Genomic DNA, 23,719 nt, shown 5'->3' with positions numbered 1-23,719 from the left:
TCTCTCCTTAAAACTTACTTTTATGTAAAGGCTTTTTCATAGTGTGGCTGTTATTCCTTCTCTTTTATTACTTTATATCATGATTTTATAATTTTATTTTCTCTTTTATCCTTGTTTTATTCTCTTCCTTTATTATTTTTATTACTTTTACTACCTTACTTACTTTTACTACCTTTTAATCCTACTTTTACTCTTTACTTTATATAAATAAAGTTTATTATTATTATTATTCTTAACATTATTATTAGTTGTATTAGTATTATTATAGTAGTAATATCAGTATCAGTATCAGTAGTATGAGTAGTAGTATCAGTAGTACTATCAGCATTACCTGCAGCAGCTCTCTGGTACTGCGGCGTCTTGTCCACTATACTGGGAACACTGGGATCCAGTCTCAGGATGTCCAGACTCTCGTTCAGGTTGCTGCTGTTTGAAGTCTTGGCTGATTTACATTTAGTTTTCCTGTTGGGAATCTTTGTAGGAAACTTCATCTTCAACTTCTTACTGTTCTCCTACAGAGAGACAGACAGGCAGAGAGACAGAGAGTCAGACAGGCAGAGACAGAGAGACAGACAGGCAGAGAGTGAGAGACAGACAGGCAGAGAGACAGAGAGACAGACAGGCAGAGAGACAGAGAGTCAGACAGGCAGAGACAGAGAGACAGACAGGCAGAGAGTGAGAGACAGACAGGCAGAGAGACAGAGAGACAGACAGGCAGAGAGACAGAGAGACAGACAGACAGAGAGACAGACAGACAGACAGACAGAGAGACAGACAGACAGAGAGCGAAAGACAGACAGGCAGAGACAGACAGGCAGAGACAGAGAGACAGACAGGCAGAGAGACAGAGAGACAGACAGACAGAGAGCGAAAGACAGACAGGCAGAGACAGACAGGCAGAGACAGAGAGACAGACAGGCAGAGAGCGAGAGACAGACAGGCAGAGAGACAGAGAGACAGACAGGCAGAGAGACAGAGAGACAGACAGACAGAGAGACAGACAGACAGAGAGCGAAAGACAGACAGGCAGAGACAGACAGGCAGAGACAGAGAGACAGACAGGCAGAGAGACAGAGAGACAGACAGACAGAGAGCGAAAGACAGACAGGCAGAGACAGACAGGCAGAGACAGAGAGACAGACAGGCAGAGAGCGAGAGACAGATAGGCAGAGACAGAGAGACAGACAGGCAGACAGAGAGAGACAGACAGGCAGAGAGATAGAGAGACAGACAGGCAGAGACAGACAGGCAGAGACAGAGAGAGACAGACAGGCAGAGAGACAGACAGGCAGAGAGGGAGAGACAGATAGGCAGAGACAGAGAGAGACAGACAGGCAGAGACAGAGAGTCAGACAGAGAGAGACAGACAGGCAGAGAGCGAGAGACAGACAGGCAGAGAGCGAGAGACAGACAGGCAGAGACAGAGAGAGACAGACAGGCAGAGACAGAGAGACAGACAGGCAGACAGACAGGCAGAGAGCGAGAGACAGACAGGCAGAGACAGACAGGCAGAGACAGACAGACAGACAGGCAGAGAGCGAGAGACAGACAGGCAGAGAGCGAGAGACAGACAGGCAGAGAGCGAGAGACAGACAGGCAGAGACAGAGAGACAGACAGGCAGACAGACAGGCAGAGAGCAAGAGACAGACAGGCAGAGACAGACAGACAGACAGGCAGAGAGCGAGAGACAGACAGGCAGGGACAGAGAGACAGTCAGACAGAGACAGAGGGAGAGACAGGCAGAGACAGAGACAGACAGACAGGCAGAGAGAGACAGACAGGCAGAGAGAGACAGACAGACAGAGACAGAGGGACAGACAGGCAGAGAGACAGACAGGCAGAGAGAGACAGACAGGCAGAGAGAGACAGACAGGCAGAGAGAGACAGACAGGCAGAGAGACAGACAGGCAGAGAGAGACAGACAGACAGAGACAGAGGGACAGACAGAGGGACAGACAGGCAGAGAGAGACAGACAGGCAGAGAGACAGACAGGCAGAGAGAGACAGACAGACAGAGACAGAGGGACAGACAGAGGGACAGACAGGCAGAGAGAGAGTAGTAATGTAGGGTTAGTACTTTTTTTGTGTTTCTACTTTCCTTCAACCTGCCCCATCTACTTCTACTGTGTTAATACTGTATGTAGTAGTACTGTAGTAGTACTGCAGTACCTTTGCAGTAGAGCTGGCACTAGTAAAGTGTTTGTAGTACTGTATGTAGTAGTACTATAGTAGTACTGCAGTACCTTTGCAGTAGAGCTGGCAATAGTAAAGTGTTTGTAGTACTGTATGCAGTACTGTAGTAGTAGTGCAGTACCTTTGCAGTAGAGCTGGCACTAGTAAAGTGTTTGTAGTACTGTATGCAGTACTGTAGTAGTAGTGCAGTACCTTTGCAGTAGAGCTGGCACTAGTAAACAGTCTGGAACTTCTTCTGGGCTGAACGTTGGGAGGAGCAGACAGACTGGGACTGAGGACCTGAGGGGAGCCACTGAGAGAGAGACAGGTCATCAGACAGTCAGTAAACCAGTCAGTCAGTTCAGTCAGTAAAGAGTCAGTCAGTTCAGTCAGTAAAGACTCAGTCAGTTCAGTCAGTAAAGAGTCAGTCAGTTCAGTCAGTAGAGTTAGTCAGTAAAGAGTTAGTCAGTTCAGTCAGTAAAGACTCAGTCAGTTCAGTCAGTAAAGAGTCAGTCAGTTCAGTCAGTAAAGAGTCAGTCAGTTCAGTCAGTAAAGAGTTAGTCAGTTCAGTCAGTAAAGAGTTAGTCAGTTCAGTCAGTAAAGAGTCAGTCAGTTCAGTCAGTAAAGAGTCAGTTAGTAAAGACTCAGTCAGTTCAGTCAGTAAAGACTCAGTCAGTTCAGTCAGTAAAGAGTCAGTCAGTTCAGTCAGTAAAGAGTCAGTCAGTTCAGTCAGTAAAGAGTCAGTCAGTTCAGTCAGTAGAGTTAGTCAGTAAAGAGTTAGTCAGTTCAGTCAGTAAAGACTCAGTCAGTTCAGTCAGTAAAGACTCAGTCAGTTCAGTCAGTAAAGAGTCAGTCAGTTCAGTCAGTAAAGAGTTAGTCAGTTCAGTCAGTAAAGAGTTAGTCAGTTCAGTCAGTAAAGAGTCAGTCAGTTCAGTCAGTAGAGATAGTCAGTAAAGAGTTAGTCAGTTCAGTCAGTAAAGACTCAGTCAGTTCAGTCAGTAAAGAGTCAGTCAGTTCAGTCAGTAAAGAGTCAGTCAGTTCAGTCAGTAGAGTTAGTCAGTAAAGAGTTAGTCAGTTCAGTCAGTAAAGACAGTCAGTTCAGTCAGTAAAGACTCAGTCAGTTCAGTCAGTAAAGAGTCAGTCAGTTCAGTCAGTAAAGACTCAGTCAGTTCTGTCAGTAAACCAGTCAGTCAATTCAGTCAGTAAAGAGTCAGTCAGTTCAGTCAGTAAAGACTCAGTCAGTAAAGAGTCAGTCAGTTCAGTCAGTAAAGACTCAGTCAGTAAAGAGTTAGTCAGTTCAGTCAGTAAAGAGTCAGTCAGTTCAGTCAGTAAAGACTCAGTCAGTAAAGAGTCAGTCAGTAAAGAGTCAGTCAGTTCTGTCAGTAAAGACTCAGTCAGTTCTGTCAGTAAACCAGTCAGTCAATTCAGTCAGTAAAGAGTCAGTCAGTTCAGTCAGTAAAGAGTCAGTCAGTTCAGTCAGTAAAGACTCAGTCAGTAAAGAGTCAGTCAGTTCAGTCAGTAAAGAGTCAGTCAGTCACTGGTCAGTAGTTAATTGGTGTGATGAGTGGAGCTCTGTGATTGGTTGTTTCATTTACCTGGCCTGAGGAGTGGAGCTCTGTGATTGGTTGTTACAAATTTTTTTTTTAATGCAATGCATTTTGCTTGTTCTTTTATCTAATTTTTTTTCTTTAATCTGTTTTTTTTATCTGCCTTCTATTGATGTAAAGCACTTTCAGCTGCATGTTGTGTATGAAAGGTGCTGTATAAATGAAGGTTTTTATTATTATTATTATTATTATTACAATTACCTGGTGTAAGGAGCGGAGCTCTGTGATTGGTTGTTAGAGTTACCTGATGTGAAGAGTGGAGCTCTGTGATTGGTTGTTTCAGTTACCTGGTGTGAGGAGCGGAGCTCTGTGATTGGTTGTTTCAGTTACCTGGTGTGAGGAGCGGAGCTCTGTGATTGGTTGTTTCAGTTACCTGGTGTGAGGAGCGGAGCTCTGTGATTGGTTGAAGGGGATAGGTAGAACCTCTCTGCTGTTTCCACTCTGACTGAAGACCGACTTTGACTGACTGATCCTGGAAACAGACTGGTAGAGAGACAGACAGGTAAGGAGAGAGAGAGACAGGTCAGGAGAGACAGAGACAGGTCAGGAGAGACAGAGACAGGTCAGGAGAGAGAGAGAGAGACAGGTCAGGAGAGACAGAGAGACAGGTCAGGAGAGACAGAGGCAGGTCAGGAGAGAGAGAGAGAGAGAGACAGGTCAGGAGAGACAGAGAGACAGGTCAGGAGAGACAGAGACAGGTCAGGAGAGACAGAGACAGGTCAGGAGAGAGAGAGAGAGAGAGAGAGAGGAGAGAGAGAGAGAGACAGGTCAGGAGAGACAGAGAGACAGGTCAGGAGAGACAGAGACAGGTCAGGAGAGAGAGAGACAGGTCACGAAAGAGAGAGAGACAGGTCAGGAGAGAGAGACAGGTCAGGAGAGAGAGAGAGAGAGACAGGTCAGGAGAGACAGGTCAGGAGAGAGAGAGACAGGTCAGGAGAGAGAGAGACAGGTCAGGAGAGACAGAGAGACAGGTCAGGAGAGAGAGAGACAGGTCAGGAGAGAGAGAGACAGGTCAGGAGAGACAGAGAGACAGGTCAGGAGAGAGAGAGACAGGTCACGAAAGAGAGAGAGACAGGTCAGGAGAGACAGAGAGACAGGTCAGGAGAGAGAGAGACAGGTCAGGAGAGAGAGAGACAGGTCAGGAGAGACAGAGAGACAGGTCAGGAGAGAGAGAGACAGGTCACGAAAGAGAGAGAGACAGGTCAGGAGAGACAGAGAGACAGGTCAGGAGAGAGAGAGAGAGACAGGTCAGGAGAGACAGAGAGACAGGTCAGGAGAGAGAGATTATTACTAATGTTTTAATGTAGAGTTTCTGTCATTACTAGTCATTAAGGTGTGTGTTAAGGTGTGTGATAAGGTGTGTGATAAGGTGTGTGGTAAGGTGTGTGGTAAGGTGTGTGTTAAGGTGTGTGATAAGGTGTGTGGTAAGTTGTGTGTTAAGATGTGTGGTAAGGTGTGTGTTAAGGTGTGTGATAAGGTGTGTGATAAGGTGTGTGTTAAGGTGTGTGATAAGGTGTGTGATAAGGTGTGTGGTAAGGTGTGTGATAAGGTGTGTGGTAAGTTGTGTGTTAAGATGTGTGGTAAGGTGTGTGTTAAGGTGTGTGATAAGGTGTGTGATAAGGTGTGTGTTAAGGTGTGTGTTAAGATGTGTGGTAAGGTGTGTGTTAAGGTGTGTGTTAAGGTGTGTGTTAAGATGTGTGGTAAGGTGTGTGTTAAGGTGTGTGATAAAGTGTGTGGTAAGGTGTGTGGTAAGATGTGTGGTAAGGTGTGTGTTAAAGTGTGTGGTAAGGTGTGTGTTAAGATGTGTGGTAAGGTGTGTGTTAAGGTGTGTGGTAAGGTGTGTGATAAGGTGTGTGATAAGGTGTGTGGTAAGGTGTGTGTTAAGGTGTGTGTTAAGGTGTGTGGTAAGGTGTGTGTTAAGATGTGTGGTAAGGTGTGTGTTAAAGTGTGTGGTAAGGTGTGTGTTAAGGTGTGTGTTAAGGTGTGTGGTGAGGTGTGTGTTAAGGTGTGTGGTAAGGTGTGTGTTAAGGTGTGTGTTAAGATGTGTGTTAAGGTGTGTGTTAAGGTGTGTGGTGAGGTGTGTGTTAAGGTGTGTGTTAAGGTGTGTGTTAAGGTGTGTGGTAAGGTGTGTGTTAAGGTGTGTGTTAAGGTGTGTGTTAAAGTGTGTGGTAAGGTGTGTGGTGAGGTGTGTGTTAAGGTGTGTGTTAAGGTGTGTGGTAAGGTGTGTGTTAAGGTGTGTGGTAAGGTGTGTGGTAAGGTGTGTGGTAAGGTGTATGTTAAGGTGTATGTTAAGGTGTGTGTTAAGGTGTGTGTTAAGGTGTGTGTTAAGGTGTGTGGTAAGGTGTGTGTACCTTCTTGCTGGGTGCAGTGGGCTGTGTTTCCATTGTAGCAGAGTAGTTCTGTAGATATGAGGGGTCTCCGGGGCTGGGCTCCAGGGGCAGGATGCCAAAACTTAACACACACACACACACACACACACACACACACACACACAGGTTATCTACTGTGTTACCAAAGCATCAATGAATCCAAACAGAATGAAACAAAAATGCCCAAAATGCAAAAGTGAAAGAGAAAAATCTCTCAATCCTTACTGTGTGTGTGTGTGTGTGTGTTAGGGTGTCTACAGGTATAAACAGGTTAAATTTAAGACTTTTTAAGACTTTTTTAATACCACTTTAAATGAAATTTAAGACCAAACTTGCGATGGAAATACACACCAAAAGTGAAAATATACTAAATAAACACATTGATATCAGTTCAAAATGAACAGTAAGGTAAAATGACAGTAATTGGTTGAGTTTAAGAACATTGTCCAAATGTGTTTATTAATGTGAACTATAAAGATAACTCTAAACTATAACGATATGCTGCTGCTCAAGCGTTCACACTACAACGATATCAGCGCAGAATATTCAGAGAAAAAATGGAGCATGATGACTTTACCGACGTGCTTTTATTTTACTCGCTCTCTAAAGTAAATAACGACACCGCCGATTTGGGTTCATGAATTGCTGCAAAAGAGAGAGAGATGGCAGATAATAATGCTCTTTTATGGAGCTTTCATGACATTATTGTGCTTTGTTTATATGAGAGCTAACGGTACTAATGGTCACCAAGTGAAGCTGTTCATTTCTTTACCAGCAGGAGACTCTGCACACATCTACTGTGGATCAGAGAGTAAAGTCTCCTGTAGCCATGTTGAGAGAAACACCTGAACGTCACCGTGGCTGAACGCTTTCAACAGGCTACTGGACACACATGTTGCCTCCCGGTCATATTGAAAACAGGATAATAGCGCATTTGCGGTCAGGTTGGCCAAGACATGATGCCATTTTCTTAGCATCATGCTAGCAGAAGTTATCGAGTTAACTAACTTCCAAGTCAGTAAACGACCTTACCGCTAATTACAGGCGATGGTCTTCGTCAAACAGCGCCGGGTTCCTCTGGACTTCTGTCATCAGTTCCTCAGCAAGCAACACGCCATCACTGCAGTGAATCAGTGAACTACCGAATTCTCCCACCCCGTCCTTTGTAGAACTTTAGTTTGATTGGTTGAAAATGTTTTATCATTGTCTCTACATCCAAAAATCGGGCATTGTGCGCATACCGGAAATTCTCGTGGTGACGACGTGACAAAAAAAATATTTAAGACCCATCCAATCTGAATTTAAGACAATTTAATACTTTTTATTAGTAAATGTCTATTTAAGTCTTTAATGTCTATTTTATTTTTTTAAGGACCCGCGGCCACCCTGGTGTGTGTGTGTGTGTGTGTGTGTGTGTGTGTGTGTGTACCTGGGTGTTAGCGGACTGAGCGCAGCTGGTCCTCCCAGTAAGCTCCGCCCACTCTTAGGTTTGTTCTGTTTGGCCAATAGGGAGCCAGCTGATCCAATGGAAACTGTGTTGGCCAATAGGGAGCCGGTATCCGGGGAGATGAGGGAGGAGTCAATGTAGGAAACCGACGAATCAGACGTCAGCTTCCCATTGGATGATTCTAGATTCAAACGATTCAACTCCTGAAGAGAAAACATTCTAAAATTAAACCATTTAATCAGATTACCAGACTGAACACAGTAATCAGATTACCTCACAGAAGAGTAATCAGATTACCAGTCTGAACACAGTAATCAGATTACCTCACTGAAGAGTAATCAGATTACCAGTCTGAACACAGTAATCAGATTACCTCACTGAAGAGTAATCAGATTACCAGACTGAACAGTAATCAGATTACCAGACTGAACACAGTAATCAGATTACCAGACTGAACACAGTAATCAGATTACCAGACTGAACACAGTAATCAGATTACCTGACTGAAAAGTAATCAGATTACCAGACTGAACATTAATCAGATTACCAGACTGAACACAGTAATCAGATTACCAGACCGAACAGTAATCAGATTACCAGACTGTTTCGGGTGTGTTTGGTTTGCATACCAGTGTGTCCTGTGGAGTCTCCATGAGGGCGGTGTCTAGGCGGTGTGAGGAGTTTTGGGCGGGGCTAACAGGAGGAGGGGGCGGAGCTACAGAGAAGCTCTGAAGAGAAGACAACCTGAAGACCTGATCTGGGTCTGGTTTCTCTCCTGGGAAGACACAATATTATTATTAATATTCATATTTATTAGTTTATTCATATTCAGTTGGTTTCTTGAATGAAAGAAGAAAAAGGGCAGAGAGAAAAGTCAGAGATGTTTCTGGTGTTGAACTCTGACTGAATGAATGATGAAAGGTTTATTTAACAGCTTTACCCAACCTGAGTAAGACTGGTGGGGTTCGGCAACATAGAAGAAGAACAGGCTGCAGCGCCACATGCTGCTTAAATCCAATTAGAAGACATGAAAACACGAGTAACATGGTGCGAAACACACTCTGACATACTGTGGTGATCAAAATAAACCAACAGTCCGTGTCCAACATGAAACGGAGACAACAGGCCCAGCGGAGCGTAACGCCCCAAAAACTCAATTTTACACCCAAAACCTCTGGCCTCCCAAAAAGTGATGATGTCAGAGAAATGGGATTGGCTGATCTGTGTGCCACATTTTGGATGTCAGAGGCCAAATCCTAAATATTCCTGGCTGATGTTATATTACATGTTATATACAGTGTAACATGTATACAACATGTTATACTGTATATTACATGTTATAATATTACTGATGTTATTTTATGAATCTCAACGATTAAAAAATAAAAATAAATCAATCAATAAGCCTAGTCGAATCTAATCTGGCCCTTCCGTAATATTTACCTTACAGTCTGAACACCTGTGTGTGTGTGTGTGTGTGTGTGTGTGTGTGTGTGTGTGTGTTACCTAGATGGCAGAGGTTCTGGAAAGGCGACCAGAGGAACGGGTTGAGAGTTAAACTCCTCTGGAAACATTCTGCACCTTTAGCAACACGATCTGTCTTACTGCTCAGAGAGACAGACAGGGAGAGAGACAGACAGACAGGTAGGGAGACAGGCAGAGAGAGACAGACAGGGAGACAAGCAGACAGGGAGACAGACAGTTAGACAGACAGACAGACAGGTAGATAGACAGATCACCAGTCAGTACAGAATAAGAACAGGAGCACTAGAATTTTAATTGCCAGCAGCATTAAACTACATCTGCCACAGTAGTACTAGTAGTAGTACTAGTAGTAGTACTTTTACTAGTACACATATCTCCACATATCTCAGCAGTGACAGGTAGTACTAGCAGTACTTTACCAGTAAATGCAGTAGTGACAGGCTGTATTAGTAGCACTTTACCAGTAAATGTGTCCCAGCAGTGACAGGGTGAAGGAGGCGGAGTCTCCAAACTCAGTGATGATGTCATCCTGACTCTTCTGTTTATTCAGCACTCCACCAATCAGAACCTGTTCTCCCTCTGCCAGCCTGACAGACAGGTAGACAGTCAGACAGACAGTCAGACAGACAGGTAGGCAGTCAGACAGTTAGACAGGTAGGCAGTCAGTCAGACAGGCAGGCAGTCAGACAGTTAGACAGACAGGTAGGCAGTCAGACAGTCAGGTAGACAGACAGGTAGACAGTCAGACAGTCAGGTAGGCAGTCAGACAGTCAGACAGACAGGTAGGCAGTCAGACAGTTAGACAGGTAGGCAGTCAGTCAGACAGACAGGTAGGCAGTCAGACAGACAGGCAGGCAGTCAGACAGACAGTTAGACAGACAGGTAGGCAGTCAGACAGTCAGGTAGACAGACAGGTAGACAGTCAGACAGACAGGTAGACAGACAGGTAGACAGACAGGTAGGCAGTCAGACAGACAGGTAGGCAGTCAGACAGACAGGTAGACAGACAGGCAGTCAGACAGATGGGTAGACAGACAGACAGGCAGTCAGACAGTTAGACAGACAGGTAGGCAGTCAGACAGTCAGGTAGACAGACAGGTAGACAGTCAGACAGACAGGTAGACAGACAGGTAGACAGTCAGACAGACAGGTAGACAGACAGGCAGTCAGACAGATGGGTAGACAGACAGACAGGCAGGTCTCCATACCCTCCAGTTGTTTTGCAGAAGGCTGAAACATGTTATATTGACAAACTGACATGAGGGAGGAGTTTGGTGAACTGTCCCTTTAAATAGCTCAGTATGTTATATTGACATATAAACTGAGGAGTTTGGTGAACTGTCCCTTTAAATAGCTCAGTATGTTATATTGACATATAAACTGAGGAGTTTGGTGAACTGTCCCTTTAAATAGCTCAGTATGTTATATTGACATATAAACTGAGGAGTTTGGTGAACTGTCCCTTTAAATAGCTCAGTATGTTATATTGACATATAAACTGAGGAGTTTGGTGAACTGTTCCTTTAAATAGCTCCTTGCAGAAAAAGAGTCACATTAGTATGAAGCAACATCAGTGGATAAAACACTTCTTCCCTCCATCTGCCTCTCTGGCCTCTGATTGGTTAGGAAGTGGTAAGGAGGCCTCTGATTGGCCAACAGTGCTTGGTGAATGGACACTGCAGTGAGAGGGCCGGTCTGACCAGACCGCACTCAGGCTGTTTAGATATCATACATGTTCAAACCAGTTTCACATGGAGTGTGAACCAAACCAAAGTGAACCAAACCGAACCAAACCAAAGTGAACCAAACCGAACCAAACCAAAGTGAACCAAACCAAACCAAAGTGAACCAAACCGAACCGAACCAAACCAAAGTGAACCAAACCAAACCAAAGTGAACCAAAGTGAACCAAACCAAACCAAAGTGAACCAAACCAAACCAAAGTGAACCAAAGTGAACCAAACCAAACCAAAGTGAACCAAACCAAACCAAAGTGAACCAAACCAAACCAAAGTGAACCAAACTGAACCAAACCAAACCAAAGTGAACCAAACCAAACCAAAGTGAACCAAAGTGAACCAAACCAAACCAAAGTGAACCAAACCAAACCAAAGTGAACCAAACCAAACCAAAGTGAACCAAACCGAACCAAACCAAACCAAAGTGAACCAAACCGAACCAAACCAGACCAAAGTGAACCAAACCGAACCAAACCAAACCGAACCGAACCAAACTTCACGTTAGTTTTAATTCCTCGGTGGGAAGCAGCAGCGCGCGGCAGACCAGCCTGATCTGAGACTCAGTTTTAACAAGCTCAGGAAACACAAAGCTCTCCGACTGCTACAGCAGCTGTACTTCTTCCTCACGCTGAATTACCAGACATTCCCTCTGTGGCTGAGGAAGACCTTATAAAGAAGTTGAAACACCTCACTGAAGGCAACACGGCTACAACAAGGCACAACTCTGAGTGAGTATGTAAGAGCCAAACGTATTCCTAGGGGCCTAATGCATGTATCAAAACATTGTAGATCGGTTTAAAGATATATTGACGGACTATTTAAATCTAAACAAAAGGACTGGGGGAGAATGGATAGGAAAACACTTACGTCCTTGAATAGGATGAGCAATTTGGTCTGTAAACCAGCTGACAACGGGGGGCTTTGGTCCTTTTGAATAAGGAACATTATGATCAGGAAATTCATTGCCAACTTGCAGACACAACTTTCTATGTCAAATTAGATGGGGATCCTACTAGGACATTCAAACAAGACATAGACTCCTTTCTTCAGGATTCTCTTACAAGGGGCGACATTTCAGAACTTAAGTTCTTAAACGATTATCCCACTGTACCGGGAATGTACGCCTCACCTAATGTACACAAGTCCTCCGGGTCGCCCCGTTGTTGGCTCTAATGCTAGTCTGTTGGAACCTCTATCCATCGTTCTTGACAGGTGGTACAACTACCCTCTTATTTAAAGTAAGTGAGTAAAACTATTTATATAGCACCTTTCAAGACGAGTGTCACAAAGTGCTTCACAAGTTAACACATAAAGACATACACAGTGAAAAAACAAGCAACACACATAAGTGCATCACAAATTAAAACATTAAAAAGATACAGTAACAACATAGTCAACAACACACAGTAGAAAAGGCCTGTCTGTATAAATGGGTTGCTGCTTAAAACTCTCCACAGTATTGACAGATTTAATGTCAGGAGGAAGGCTGTTCCAAAGCCGAGGAGCGACACCAGCGAAAGCACGATCACCTTCGTCCAGGTAATGGGATCCTTTATTGATATTAGGCCCCCCCCCTGCCAACCCACCTACCACCACAAATACATTCAAATTCTGTGGGAAACACTGCTAACTTTTTATTTTTTATTTTTTGGTGGCCGTCTAGTTTGATCAAGCTCTAATGTCAGTTCCCCGCTACATATCACTTCTTCTTCTTTGGTTTTACTGGCAGACTACGCCACCTACTGCACCAGAGTACTCTCCAACAGGTACTGCGGCTGCAGAAAAAAACAGCTTTGGTCGCTGGGTCCTCATTTGACGCTCTAAAATCGAAACGAGGTCAGAGTAGGGGCGTCAAGGCGGTTTGACGCGCCTCATAACCAGGGCTCCAGACTGCGGACATATGCGACCATTTTTTGAGAGTGTGCGAGTTAAAATTTCACGTGGTCGCATTCGTGCGAGTGCATGATGATCATTAGGCTTTTTGTTTTGGTGCCCCTCCGGCACGGGTACTGCGGTAGCCATTGTGGTTGAAAGTAGTACTTTTTCTTCTTCACTGGCTCAGTCGGTCTCTCCCTACCTGCACTGTGTGTTTGGGCCTCTAGGCTACACGAGGCTCCTCTCTGCACCTCAAACTACTTCTATTAACTCTTGTTCTCAGTCTTTATCAGTTCATGGGAAAATTAAAAAAAACAATATTGATAACTATATCAATAGCCTACTTATTATACAAAATATAATATTGATAAACAATATAAAATGTTGCAGTGTCTGGGGTTGGCGGTAAACCGCCAAACCACAGGGGGGCGCTACTTTTTCACCGCGGTAAGAACATTTCAACACCGTCCAGCAGCCCTAATGACAACGTTTCGATCCAAGATGGATCTTGACCTGACGAAGATCCATCTTTGGTGTGCGGGTTCTACTTCTCTCTTTCATCTCAATGAAATCTCCACACAGCACACATTAGCTTCAGGATTGGTTAGAAGGGCTGATGTCGCTTATTGCATGTTTAAAATATCAGACCCGTTTTGGCTACCAAACTCTCACTACTGGCCTCCAGCGTCAATCAATCAAACATCCTCTCATATGGCCGATAGAGAAAGTACAGAAAAGAGACAGACAGGTCTAATGTTTAAACATGCAAAATAACTTTAATTTTTATGCATAACGAGATGTTGTTGTTGTTCTTTTTAGATAGCGACTAGACTAATGCAGATGTGAGAATCATCATGAGAATAAGCAGCAGAGCAAACTGGAAGGGCCAACCTGGTAGAGTGTGTGTGTGTGTGTGTGTGTGTGGTCTTACTTGCTGAGCTCGACGCAGCACTTGGCCAGCAGGAATCGAACCTGCGGTGTGGAGCAGCTGTGAGCCTTCAGCAGCCTGTAGGCCTTATAAGGCTTTCCTGACCGGTAGTAACATGTGGCCAGCAGGTAGAGAGCCTCCTCTGAGTGTACTGAGAGACAGACAGGTAGAGAGACAGACAGGTAGAGAGACAGACAGGTCAACATGTGGCCAGCAGGTAGAGAGCCTCCTCTGAGTGTACTGAGAGACAGACAGGTAGAGAGACAGACAGGTCAACATGTGGCCAGCAGGTAGAGAGCCTCCTCTGAGTGTACTGAGAGACAGACAGGTAGAGAGACAGACAGGTCAACATGTGGCCAGCAGGTAGAGAGCCTCCTCTGAGTGTACTGAGAGACAGACAGGTAGAGAGACAGACAGGTAGAGAGACAGACAGGTCAACATGTGGCCAGCAGGTAGAGAGCCTCCTCTGAGTGTACTGAGAGACAGACAGGTAGAGAGACAGACAGACAGGTCTTACCCTCTGCGTAGAGTCTCTCAGCCAGGAAGACAGCGTCCAGGTAGGCGTAGTGGTTCAGAGCCTGCCACACTGCAGCCTGCACACACACACACACACACACACAGTTAAATCCACACTGCTGTACTGGACTGAAGAAAAGTGATCACTCCTGGTTACAGTTCACCCTGCAGAGATCACTCCTGGTCACAGTTCACCCTGCAGCGATCACTCCTCGTTAGTTCACCCTGCAGAGATCACTCCTGGTTACAGTTCACCCTGCAGAGATCACTCCTCGTTAGTTCACCCTGCAGAGATCACTCCTCGTTACAGTTCACCCTGCAGAGATCACTCCTCGTTAGTTCACCCTGCAGAGATCACTCCTCGTTACAGTTCACCCTGCAGAGATCACTCCTCGTTAGTTCACCCTGCAGAGATCACTCCTCGTTACAGTTCACCCTGCAGAGATCACTCCTCGTTAGTTCACCCTGCAGAGATCACTCCTCGTTACAGTTCACCCTGCAGAGATCACTCCTCGTTACAGTTCACCCTGCAGAGATCACTCCTCGTTAGTTCACCCTGCAGAGATCACTCCTCGTTACAGTTCACCCTGCAGAGATCACTCCTCGTTAGTTCACCCTGCAGAGATCACTCCTCGTTAGTTCACCCTGCAGAGATCACTCCTGGTTACAGTTCACCCTGCAGAGATCACTCCTCGTTAGTTCACCCTGCAGAGATCACTCCTGGTTACAGTTCACCCTGCAGAGATCACTCCTCGTTAGTTCACCCTGCAGCGATCACTCCTCGTTACAGTTCACCCTGCAGAGATCACTCCTCGTTAGTTCACCCTGCAGCGATCACTCCTCGTTACAGTTCACCCTGCAGAGATCACTCCTCGTTACAGTTCACCCTGCAGAGATCACTCCTTGTTACAGTTCACCCTGCAGAGATCACTCCTCGTTAGTTCACCCTGCAGAGATCACTCCTCGTTACAGTTCACCCTGCAGAGATCACTCCTCGTTACAGTTCACCCTGCAGAGATCACTCCTCGTTACAGTTCACCCTGCAGAGATCACTCCTCGTTACAGTTGCGCGTGCCACAACTCCTTGCAGACTTGCCAAAAATGCGCATAAACAGCGTAAGTAGGATTTGGTGATATATTTGAATTCCAAATATAATACAAAACATCACTTTCACCATCAGCTGACGAGCTTCCATGCTGACAGATTCACAACTCTCCTGTCATATTTCCCTTGTTTATATCACTCCTGAAAGTGATATTTGAGACACTTTGTTAGGTCGACTGGGTCACAGATCAGCATCAGTCTGCCTGTCAGCTCAGTGCAGGGAGGGAAGGAGAGAAAGAGCAGGAGGAGGAGGAGGAGGAGGAGGAGGAGGAGGAGGAGGAGGAGCGGCAAGTGGAGACAAAACGTTGGTCAATGTACAGCCACTGATGTAAATGGATCTGTAAGGAGCTGTTCTGACCTGGCAGGCTCCGCTCACCCAGCCTGTCTCTCTCCTGTCTTCCTCCTGTCTCCCTCCCGTCTCTCTCCTGTCTTCCTCCTGTCTCTCTTCTGTCTCCCTCCTGTCTCCCTCCCGTCTCTCTCCTGTCTTTCTTCCTGTCTCTCTTCTTTCTCCCTCCTGTCTCTCTCCTGTCTCCCTCCTGTCTCTCCTCCTGTCTCCCTCCTGTCTCTTCTGTCTCTCTCCTGTCTTTCTTCCCGTTTTTCCTCCCGTCTCTCTCCTGTCTTTCTTCCTGTCTCTCTCCTGTCTCCCTCCTGTCTCTCTCCTGTCTTCCTCCTGTCTCTCCTCCTGTCTCTGCTCCTGTCTTTCTTCCTGTCTCCCTCCTGTCTCTCTCCTGTCTCCCTCCTGTCTCTCTCCTGTCTTTCTTCCCATCTTTCCTCCCGTCTCTCTCCTGTCTTTCTTCCTGTCTCTCTTCTGTCTCTCCCCTGTCTCCCTCCTGTCTCTTCTGTCTCTCCTCCTGTCTCCCTCCTGTCTCTCCTCCTGTCTCTCTCCTGTCTCTCCTCCTGTCTCCCTCCTGTCTTTCTTCCTGTCTCCCTCCTGTCTATCCTCCTGTCTCTCTCCTGTCTCTCTCCTGTTTCTCTCCTGTCTCCCTCCTGTCTCTCTCCTGTCTCCCTCCTGTCTCTCTCCTGTCTCCCCCCTGTCTCTCTCCTGTCTCCCTCCTGTCTCTCTCCTGTCTTTCTTCCTGTCTCCCTCCTGTCTATCCTCCTGTCTCTCTCCTGTTTCTCTCCTGTCTCCCTCCTGTCTATCCTCCTGTCTATCCTCCTGTCTCTCTCCTGTCTCTCTCCTGTTTCTCTCCTGTCTCTCCTCCTGTCTCCCTCCTGTCTCTCTCCTGTTTCTCTCCTGTCTCCCTCCTGTCTATCCTCCTGTCTATCCTCCTGTCTCTCTCCTGTCTCTCTCCTGTTTCTCTCCTCCTGTCTCCCTCCTGTCTCTCTCCTGTCTCTCTCCTGTCTTTCTTCCTGTCTCCCTCCTGTCTATCCTCCTGTCTCTCTCCTGTCTCTCCTCCTGTCTCCCTCCTGTCTCTCTCCTGTCTCTCTCCTGTCTCTCTCCTGTCTCCCTCCTGTCTCTCTCCTGTCTATCCTCCTGTCTCTCTCCTGTTTCTCTCCTGTCTCTCCTCCTGTCTCCCTCCTGTCTCTGCTCCTGTCTTTCTTCCCGTCTTTCCTCCCGTCTCTCTCCTGTCTTTCTTCCTGTCTCCCTCCTGTCTCCCTCCTGTCTCTTCTGTCTCTCTCCTGTCTCCCTCCTGTCTCTCTCCTGTCTTTCTTCCCATCTTTCCTCCCGTCTCTCTCCTGTCTTTCTTCCTGTCTCTCTTCTGTCTCTCCCCTGTCTCCCTCCTGTCTCTCTCCTGTCTCTTCTGTCTCTCCTCCTGTCTCCCTCCTGTCTCCCCTCCTGTCTCTCCTCCTGTCTCCCTCCTGTCTCCCTCCTGTCTCTCTCCTGTCTCTTCTGTCTCTCTCCTGTCTTTCTTCCCGTCTTTCCTCCCGTCTCTCTCCTGTCTCTTCTGTCTCTCCCCTGTCTCCCTCCTGTCTCTCCCCTGTCTCCCTCCTGTCTCTCTCCTGTCTCTCTCCTGTCTTCCTCCTGTCTCCCTCCTGTCTCCTCTGTCTCTCTCCTGTCTCCCTCCTGTCTCTCTCCTGTCTCCTCTGTCTCTCCTCCTGTCTCCCTCCTGTCTCTCCTCCTGTCTCTCTCCTGTCTCCCTCCTGTCTCCCTCCTGTCTCCCTCCTGTCTCTCTCGTGTCTCTCCTCCTGTCTCCCTCCTGTCTCTCTCCTGTCTCTCCTCCTGTCTCTCCTCCTGTCTCCCTCCTGTCTCTCTCCTGTCTTCCTCCTGTCTCCCTCCTGTCTCTCTCCTGTCTCCCTCCTGTCTCTCTCCTGTCTTCCTCCTGTCTCCCTCCTGTCTCTCCTCCTGTCTCCCTCCTGTCTCTCCTCCTGTCTCCCTCCTGTCTCTCCTCCTGTCTCTCTCCTGTCTCCCTCCTGTCTCCCTCCTGTCTTTCCTTCTGTCTTTCTTCCTGTCTCTCTTCTGTCTCCCTCCTGTCTCTCTCCTGTCTCTCTCCTGTCTCTCTCCTGTCTTTCCTTCTGTCTTTCTTCCTGTCTCTCTTCTGTCTCCCTCCTGTCTCTTCTGTCTCTCTCCTGTCTCCCTCCTGTCTCTCTCCTGTCTCTCTCTTGTCTTTCTTCCCATCTTTCCTCCCGTCTCTCTCCTGTCTTTCTTCCTGTCTCTCTTCTGTCTCTCCCCTGTCTCCCTCCTGTCTCTCCTCCTGTCTCTCCTCCTGTCTCCCTCCTGTCTCTCCTCCTGTCTCCCTCCTGTCTCTCTCCTGTCTCTTCTGTCTCTCTCCTGTCTTTCTTCCCGTCTTTCCTCCCGTCTCTTCTGTCTCTCCTCCTGTCTCCCTCCTGTCTCTCTCCTGTCTCTCCTCCTGTCTCTCCTCCTGTCTCCCTCCTGTCTCTCCTCCTGTCTCCCTCCTGTCTCTCTCCTGTCTCTTCTGTCTCTCTCCTGTCTTTCTTCCCGTCTTTCCTCCCGTCTCTTCTGTCTCTCCTCCTGTCTCCCTCCTGTCTCTCCTCCTGTCTCCCTCCTGTCTCTCTCCTGTCTTTCCTTCTGTCTCTCCTCCTGTCTCTCTCCTGTCTCCCTCCTGTCTTTCTTCCTGTCTCTCTTCTGTCTCTCTTCTGTCTTTCTCCTGTCTTTCCTTCTGTCTTTCTTCCTGTCTCTCTTCTGTCTCTCTTCTGTCTCCCTCCTGTCTCTCTCCTGTCTCTCCTTCTGTCTCTCTCCTGTCTTTCCTTCTGTCTTTCTTCCTGTCTCTCTTCTGTCTCCCTCCTGTCTCTCTCCTGTCTCCCTCCTATCTCTCTTCTGTCTCCCTCCTGTCTCTCTCCTGTCTCCCTCCTATCTCTCTTCTGTCTCCCTCCTGTCTCTCTCCTGTCTCCCTCCTGTTTCTCTCCTGTCTCTCTCCTGTCTATCCTCCCGTCTATCCTCCTGTCTCCCTCCTGTCTATCCTCCTGTCTCTCTCCTGTCTCTCCTCCCGTCTATCCTCCTGTCTCCCTCCTGTCTATCCTCCTGTCTCTCTCCTGTCTCTCCTCCTGTCTCCCTCCTGTCTCTCTCCTGTCTCCCTCCTGTCTCTCTCCTGTCTCTCTCTTGTCTCTCTCCTGTTTCTCTCCTGTCTCTCTCCTGTCTATCCTCCTGTCTCTCTCCTGTCTCTCTCCTGTTTCTCTCCTGTCTCTCTCTTGTCTCTCTCCTGTTTCTCTCCTGTCTCTCTGCTGTCTCTCTGCTGTCTCTCCTGTCTCTCTCCTGTCTCCCTCCTGTCTCTCTCCTGTTTCTCTCCTGTCTCTCTCCTGTCTCTCTCCTGTCTCTCTCCTGTCTCTCTCCTGTCTCTCTCCTGTCTCTCTCCTGTGTCTCTCTTGTCTCTCTCCTGTCTCTCTCCTGTCTCTCTCCTGTCTCTAGGGATGGGAATCGAGAACCGGTTCCAGTTGAGAACGGTTCCAAATTGTCTGATCCATCGGAATCGTATGCCTCCGAGGTTATCAATTCCTTTTATCGATGCCGGCATGTTTTTCTGACAGTTGCGCATGCGCATTGCAAAAACTCATGCGTCATGATATCAAACTCTGCATCTACGCTACTGGAAACTTGCAACAAGAAGGAGTCATGGCGGAGAGGAAGAAACTGTCCAAAGCGTGGCTTCATTTCGCGAAGAAAGATGACAACAGTGCTACTTGTAACGTCTGTAAAATGATAATTTCTGTGTTCACACATAGCGTTTTTTGATGTGGAAAAAGCGCTGCCTGGAGCGCTTTTTGTGAGGAGAAATAAGAAGCGGATCATGGCAACGTCACCTGAGGTTAGCTGAGCGGCTGCTAGCTCACTGACCGGCTGGTTAGCCGAGCGGCTGCTAGCTCACTGACCGGCTGGTTATCTAACCGGCTACTAGCTCACTGACCGGCTGGTTAGCCGAGCGGCTGCTAGCTCACTAACCGGCTGGTTAGCTAACCGGCTACTAGCTCACTGACCGGCTGGTTAGCCGAGCGGCTGCTAGCTCACTAACTGGCTGGTTAGCCGAGCGGCTGCTAGCTCACTAACCAGCTGGTTAGCCGAGCGGCTGCTAGCTCACTGACCGGCTGGTTAGCTAACCGGCTACTAGCTCACTGACCGGCTGGTTAGCCGAGCGGCTGCTAGCTCACTAACCGGCTGGTTAGCCGAGCGGCTGCTAGCTCACTAGCTCACTAACCGGCTGGTTAGCCGAGCGGCTGGTTAGCCGAGCGGCTGCTAGCTCACTAACCGGCTGGTTAGCTCTTCTAGCAGACAGAACAGTGTTGTGCAACAAGCAAAGGCTTACCAGATATTTCCAATACATGTCCAGTATAATCCATGCTGCCTTTATGATCGCTGTTGCGGTAACGGAAATTCACTTATTACAACGTCCCATTTCCCACTTTCTCCATTTTTGTTGTTGCTATGGGAAACGGCCAGCGTCTCTGTGATCGCGATTGGTCGGCTAGAAAAAGCGGTTCACGTCACCCGGCGCTTTTCTGAAAAGCGCTCCGCTCTGACGAAAAAAACGCCGCTGCAGCGCTTTTCGGGAGCGGCCGCTTTTTGTGCGCCTTGCTGCCGCTTCCCATTACTTTTAATGAGGAAAGGGCGCTGGCGGTTGGGGAAAAAACGCTATGTGTGAACGCAGCCAGGGTGGAAACACCAGCAATATGTTGAAACATCTTAGGGTAACCATCTAACCATCTTATTTGTTTTCCAAATTATATCATTTTAAGAAAAGGAGCATTGTAATTTATTTTAACATTCTACACTGTGTTCAGACTCAAGAGATAATAAAACAGCTGCGTTGACGCTGAAAACCTGTGTAGGCCTACTTTTTTTTTTCCACACAGAAAATTGATCGGGAATCAATAAGGGAATCGATAAAGAACCGGACCGATAAGCAGAATCGATAATGGCATTGGTATCAATAAAATCTTATCAATTCCCATCCCTACCTGTCTCTCTCCTGTCTCTCTTCCTGTCTCTCCTCCTGTCTCTCTCCTGTCTCTCTCCTGTCTCTCTTCCTGTCTCTCCTCCTGTCTCTCTCCTGTCTTTCCTCCTGTCCCTCTCCTGTCTTTCCTTCCGTCTTTCCTCCTGTCTCTCTCCTGTCTTTCCTCCTGTCTTTCCTACTGTCTCTCTCCTGTCTTTCCTTCCGTCTTTCCTCCTGTCTCTCTCCTGTCTTTCCTCCTGTCTCTCTCCTGTCTTTCCTTCTGTCTTTCCTCCTGTCTCTCTCCTGTCTCTCTCCTGTCTTTCCTTCCGTCTTTCCTCCTGTCTCTCTCCTGTCTTTCCTTCCGTCTTTCCTTCTGTCTTTCCTCCTGTCTCTCTCCTGTCTTTCCTCCTGTCTCTCTCCTGTCTTTCCTCCTGTCTTTCCTTCTGTCTCTCTCCTGTCTTTCCTTCTGTCTCTCTCCTGTCTTTCCTCCTGTCTCTCTCCTGTCTCTCTCCTGTCTTTCCTTCTGTCTCTCTCCTGTCTTTCCTTCTGTCTCTCTCCTGTCTTTCCTCCTGTCTCTCTCCTGTCTTTCCTTCTGTCTTTCCTCCTGTCTCTCTCCTGTCTTTCCTTCTGTCTTTCCTCCTGTCTCTCTCCTGTCTTTCCTTCTGTCTCTCTCCTGTCTTTCCTTCTGTCTTTCCTCCTGTCTCTCTCCTGTCTTTCCTTCTGTCTTTCCTCCTGTCTCTCTCCTGTCTTTCCTCCTGTCTCTCTCCTGTCTTTCCTTCTGTCTTTCCTCCTGTCTCTCTCCTGTCTTTCCTCCTGTCTCTCTCCTGTCTTTCCTTCTGTCTTTCCTCCTGTCTCTCTATACCAGCAAATACCAACAAATACCAGCAAATACCGGCTAACAGAAACCATGAATCACTATCTGACAATCACATTTAAATTATTTAAATTTACTTATATCAGAGTTAACAGCTGATATGTTGTTAGTGTTGTTAGTTAACAGCTGATATGTTGTTAGTGTTGTTATTTACAGCTGATATGTTGTTAGTGTTGTTATTTACAGCTGATATGTTGTTAGTGTTATTTACAGCTGATATGTTGTTAGTGTTGTTAGTTAACCAGCTATGTTGTTAGTTAACAGCTGATATGTTGTTAGTGTTGTTAGTTAACCAGCTGATATGTTGTTAGTGTTGTTAGTTAACCAGCTGATATGTTGTTAGTTAACAGCTGATATGTTGTTAGTGTTGTTAGTTAACCAGCTGATATGTTGTTAGTTAACAGCTGATATGTTGTTAGTGTTGTTAGTTAACCAGCTGATATGTTGTTATTTACAGCTGATATGTTGTTAGTGTTGTTAGTTAACCAGCTGATATGTTGTTAGTGTTATTTACAGCTGATATGTTGTTAGTGTTATTTACAGCTGATATGTTGTTAGTGTTGTTAGTTAACAGCTGATATGTTGTTAGTTAACAGCTGAGATGTTGTTGTTAGTTAACAGCTGATATGTTGTTATTGTTGTTAGTTAACAGCTTATATGCTGTTATTGTTGTTAGTTAACATCTGATATGTTGTAAGTGTTGCTGTTCAGCCTTTTATGGTCATTTTAAGCTCATGCTAACGTTAGCTAGCGTTAGCAACAAGACCCAGCTGGAGGCTAGCCAACTGTTAGCTGACAACACCTTACTGCCACTGCTGGCCAAGAGTCAGAAACCTGACATGCTACTCAACAAGTCGACTGTTATTCATTAAAACCTTCTATATTTTCGTCCTGGGTTTAAACGGAATTCGCCTGACTGAGGCTGCTCGGCTAACGGTTAGCCACGGCGTCACTAGCCGGCTAACTGGATTCTTTAGCATTAGCAGTGTTACCAGTAGCCAAGGTAGCAATGATACGTTCAGTCTCGTCACGCCAAACTACATTCAACATCTGGCAGTTTAATGTTACAGTGCTTACCAGCAAAGACACACAACTGGTAGAACATGACTTAAGACCTTACACCATTCCATACTGTCCACTGGTAAATTCGGCACACATATACTCCACCAGGCAACATCTGCTACAATACAATGTAAAGTTTTACGATTATTCGCACTGGTTGCTACCGCCCTCCAGGATGTATTTGGTGGGTGAGGATCGTGGGAATAGCACGCGAACTGGTTTCAGAAGTTACTATTTTATTGAAGTAAGCCCCGATTGGTACATTGGATGTACACCGAAGTGAAGAGTGGCTACTAGTAATTCTGAAAAGGCCTTAAGTCATGCTGTACCATGTATGTTATTTTGCCGATAAGCCAGACAACATTAACCTGCCAGATTTTTTAAAAGGAGTTTGGCATGTTTTCTCCACTGATGAGAACGGCACTTCGAAGCCGATGTTAGCTAACGCTAGCGAGCTAGCTTCGCGTAAAAGTCTTGTGCTACATGGTAACCTCAACCAACACAACCGACCACATTATGATGACAGCGCTATTTAATACTGATACTACTGTAATAAGCTCCATGTGTGAGCTGCTAGCGGCTAGCGGCAGGCTGCGGGGCCTGCGGCGGGGAGAAGGCTCTCAGACCGCGGGCTGGAGTAGCTGCTGAGGCCGGAGCAGAGAAGGCAGCACGGGCTTGGAAAATACCTCGCCTCCGCCACATGACAACAAACTGAACGGTGTCTTTTACCTGGACAGGTTCCTGCAGCACCGTCATTCCGCTATGAGACTCCGTCTATCCTTTCCTGTTGTCTGTTTTCCCTCTTTCTCTGTTCCTTTCTTCACTTCAGTCTCCAGGAGGAGCCGGACAGCCGAAGATTTGAACACACCGACCGTTAGGAGCCGAACACAGCCGAAGTTTCCCGACGGATGTAGAGGGCTTGGGCGAAGATGGACGACTGCCTCCGGTGAATCCCGAAGCAGATATCCGCCCTCTGCTGGTATAATCAATGTAGTAAGTAAAAAGTCGTCAGGTCGCCGTGTCGCCCTGCTGGCTGTTTGTTCATTCTTGACAGTCATTTCTCATGTTAACTGTATAAACTCCACCAGACAAGTCGTTTGTGAATAGAGGAGGTTATAAACTATACTTATCGATTATGTCATGTTTAATGCCACCCATTTTCTCCATTCTTATTTCTGTTTTATTTTTCTTTGCTGTATCCTGTTACTATTTGTT

The 23,719-nt window shown here is 46.8% G+C and overlaps 1 protein-coding gene across 5 annotated transcripts in view; it reads right to left on the bottom strand.

Annotated features, from left to right (window-relative positions):
* The window catches only part of cdc27 (cell division cycle 27), a 34,430-nt gene extending 11,062 nt beyond the window's left edge, over positions 1-23,368 (bottom strand). For 2 of the 5 annotated variants that reach the window (XM_078284847.1, XM_078284848.1), the window contains exons 1-11: positions 23,234-23,368; positions 14,141-14,216; positions 13,627-13,774; positions 9,543-9,668; positions 9,103-9,200; positions 8,226-8,371; positions 7,579-7,799; positions 6,132-6,231; positions 4,154-4,263; positions 2,387-2,486; positions 332-512 (exon numbers count right to left, since the gene is read on the bottom strand). In XM_078284847.1, coding sequence (XP_078140973.1) covers positions 332-512; positions 2,387-2,486; positions 4,154-4,263; positions 6,132-6,231; positions 7,579-7,799; positions 8,226-8,371; positions 9,103-9,200; positions 9,543-9,668; positions 13,627-13,774; positions 14,141-14,216; positions 23,234-23,260 — 1,333 coding nt within the window. In that variant the 5' untranslated portion in view covers positions 23,261-23,368. Of the gene's footprint in view, positions 1-331; positions 513-2,170; positions 2,189-2,386; positions 2,487-4,067; positions 4,114-4,153; positions 4,264-6,131; positions 6,232-7,578; positions 7,800-8,225; positions 8,372-9,102; positions 9,201-9,542; positions 9,669-13,626; positions 13,775-14,140; positions 14,217-23,233 lie in introns of those variants that run through there. The other 3 variants (XM_078284849.1, XM_078284850.1, XM_078284851.1) reach the window with 3 other exon arrangements.
* Between the last annotated feature and the right edge of the window lie 351 nt (positions 23,369-23,719).

Source organism: Centroberyx gerrardi, chromosome 7, assembly GCF_048128805.1.
Source record: "Centroberyx gerrardi isolate f3 chromosome 7, fCenGer3.hap1.cur.20231027, whole genome shotgun sequence".
Taxonomy (NCBI): domain Eukaryota; kingdom Metazoa; phylum Chordata; class Actinopteri; order Beryciformes; family Berycidae; genus Centroberyx; species Centroberyx gerrardi.
This window is presented reverse-complemented; position numbering and strand designations above follow the sequence as displayed.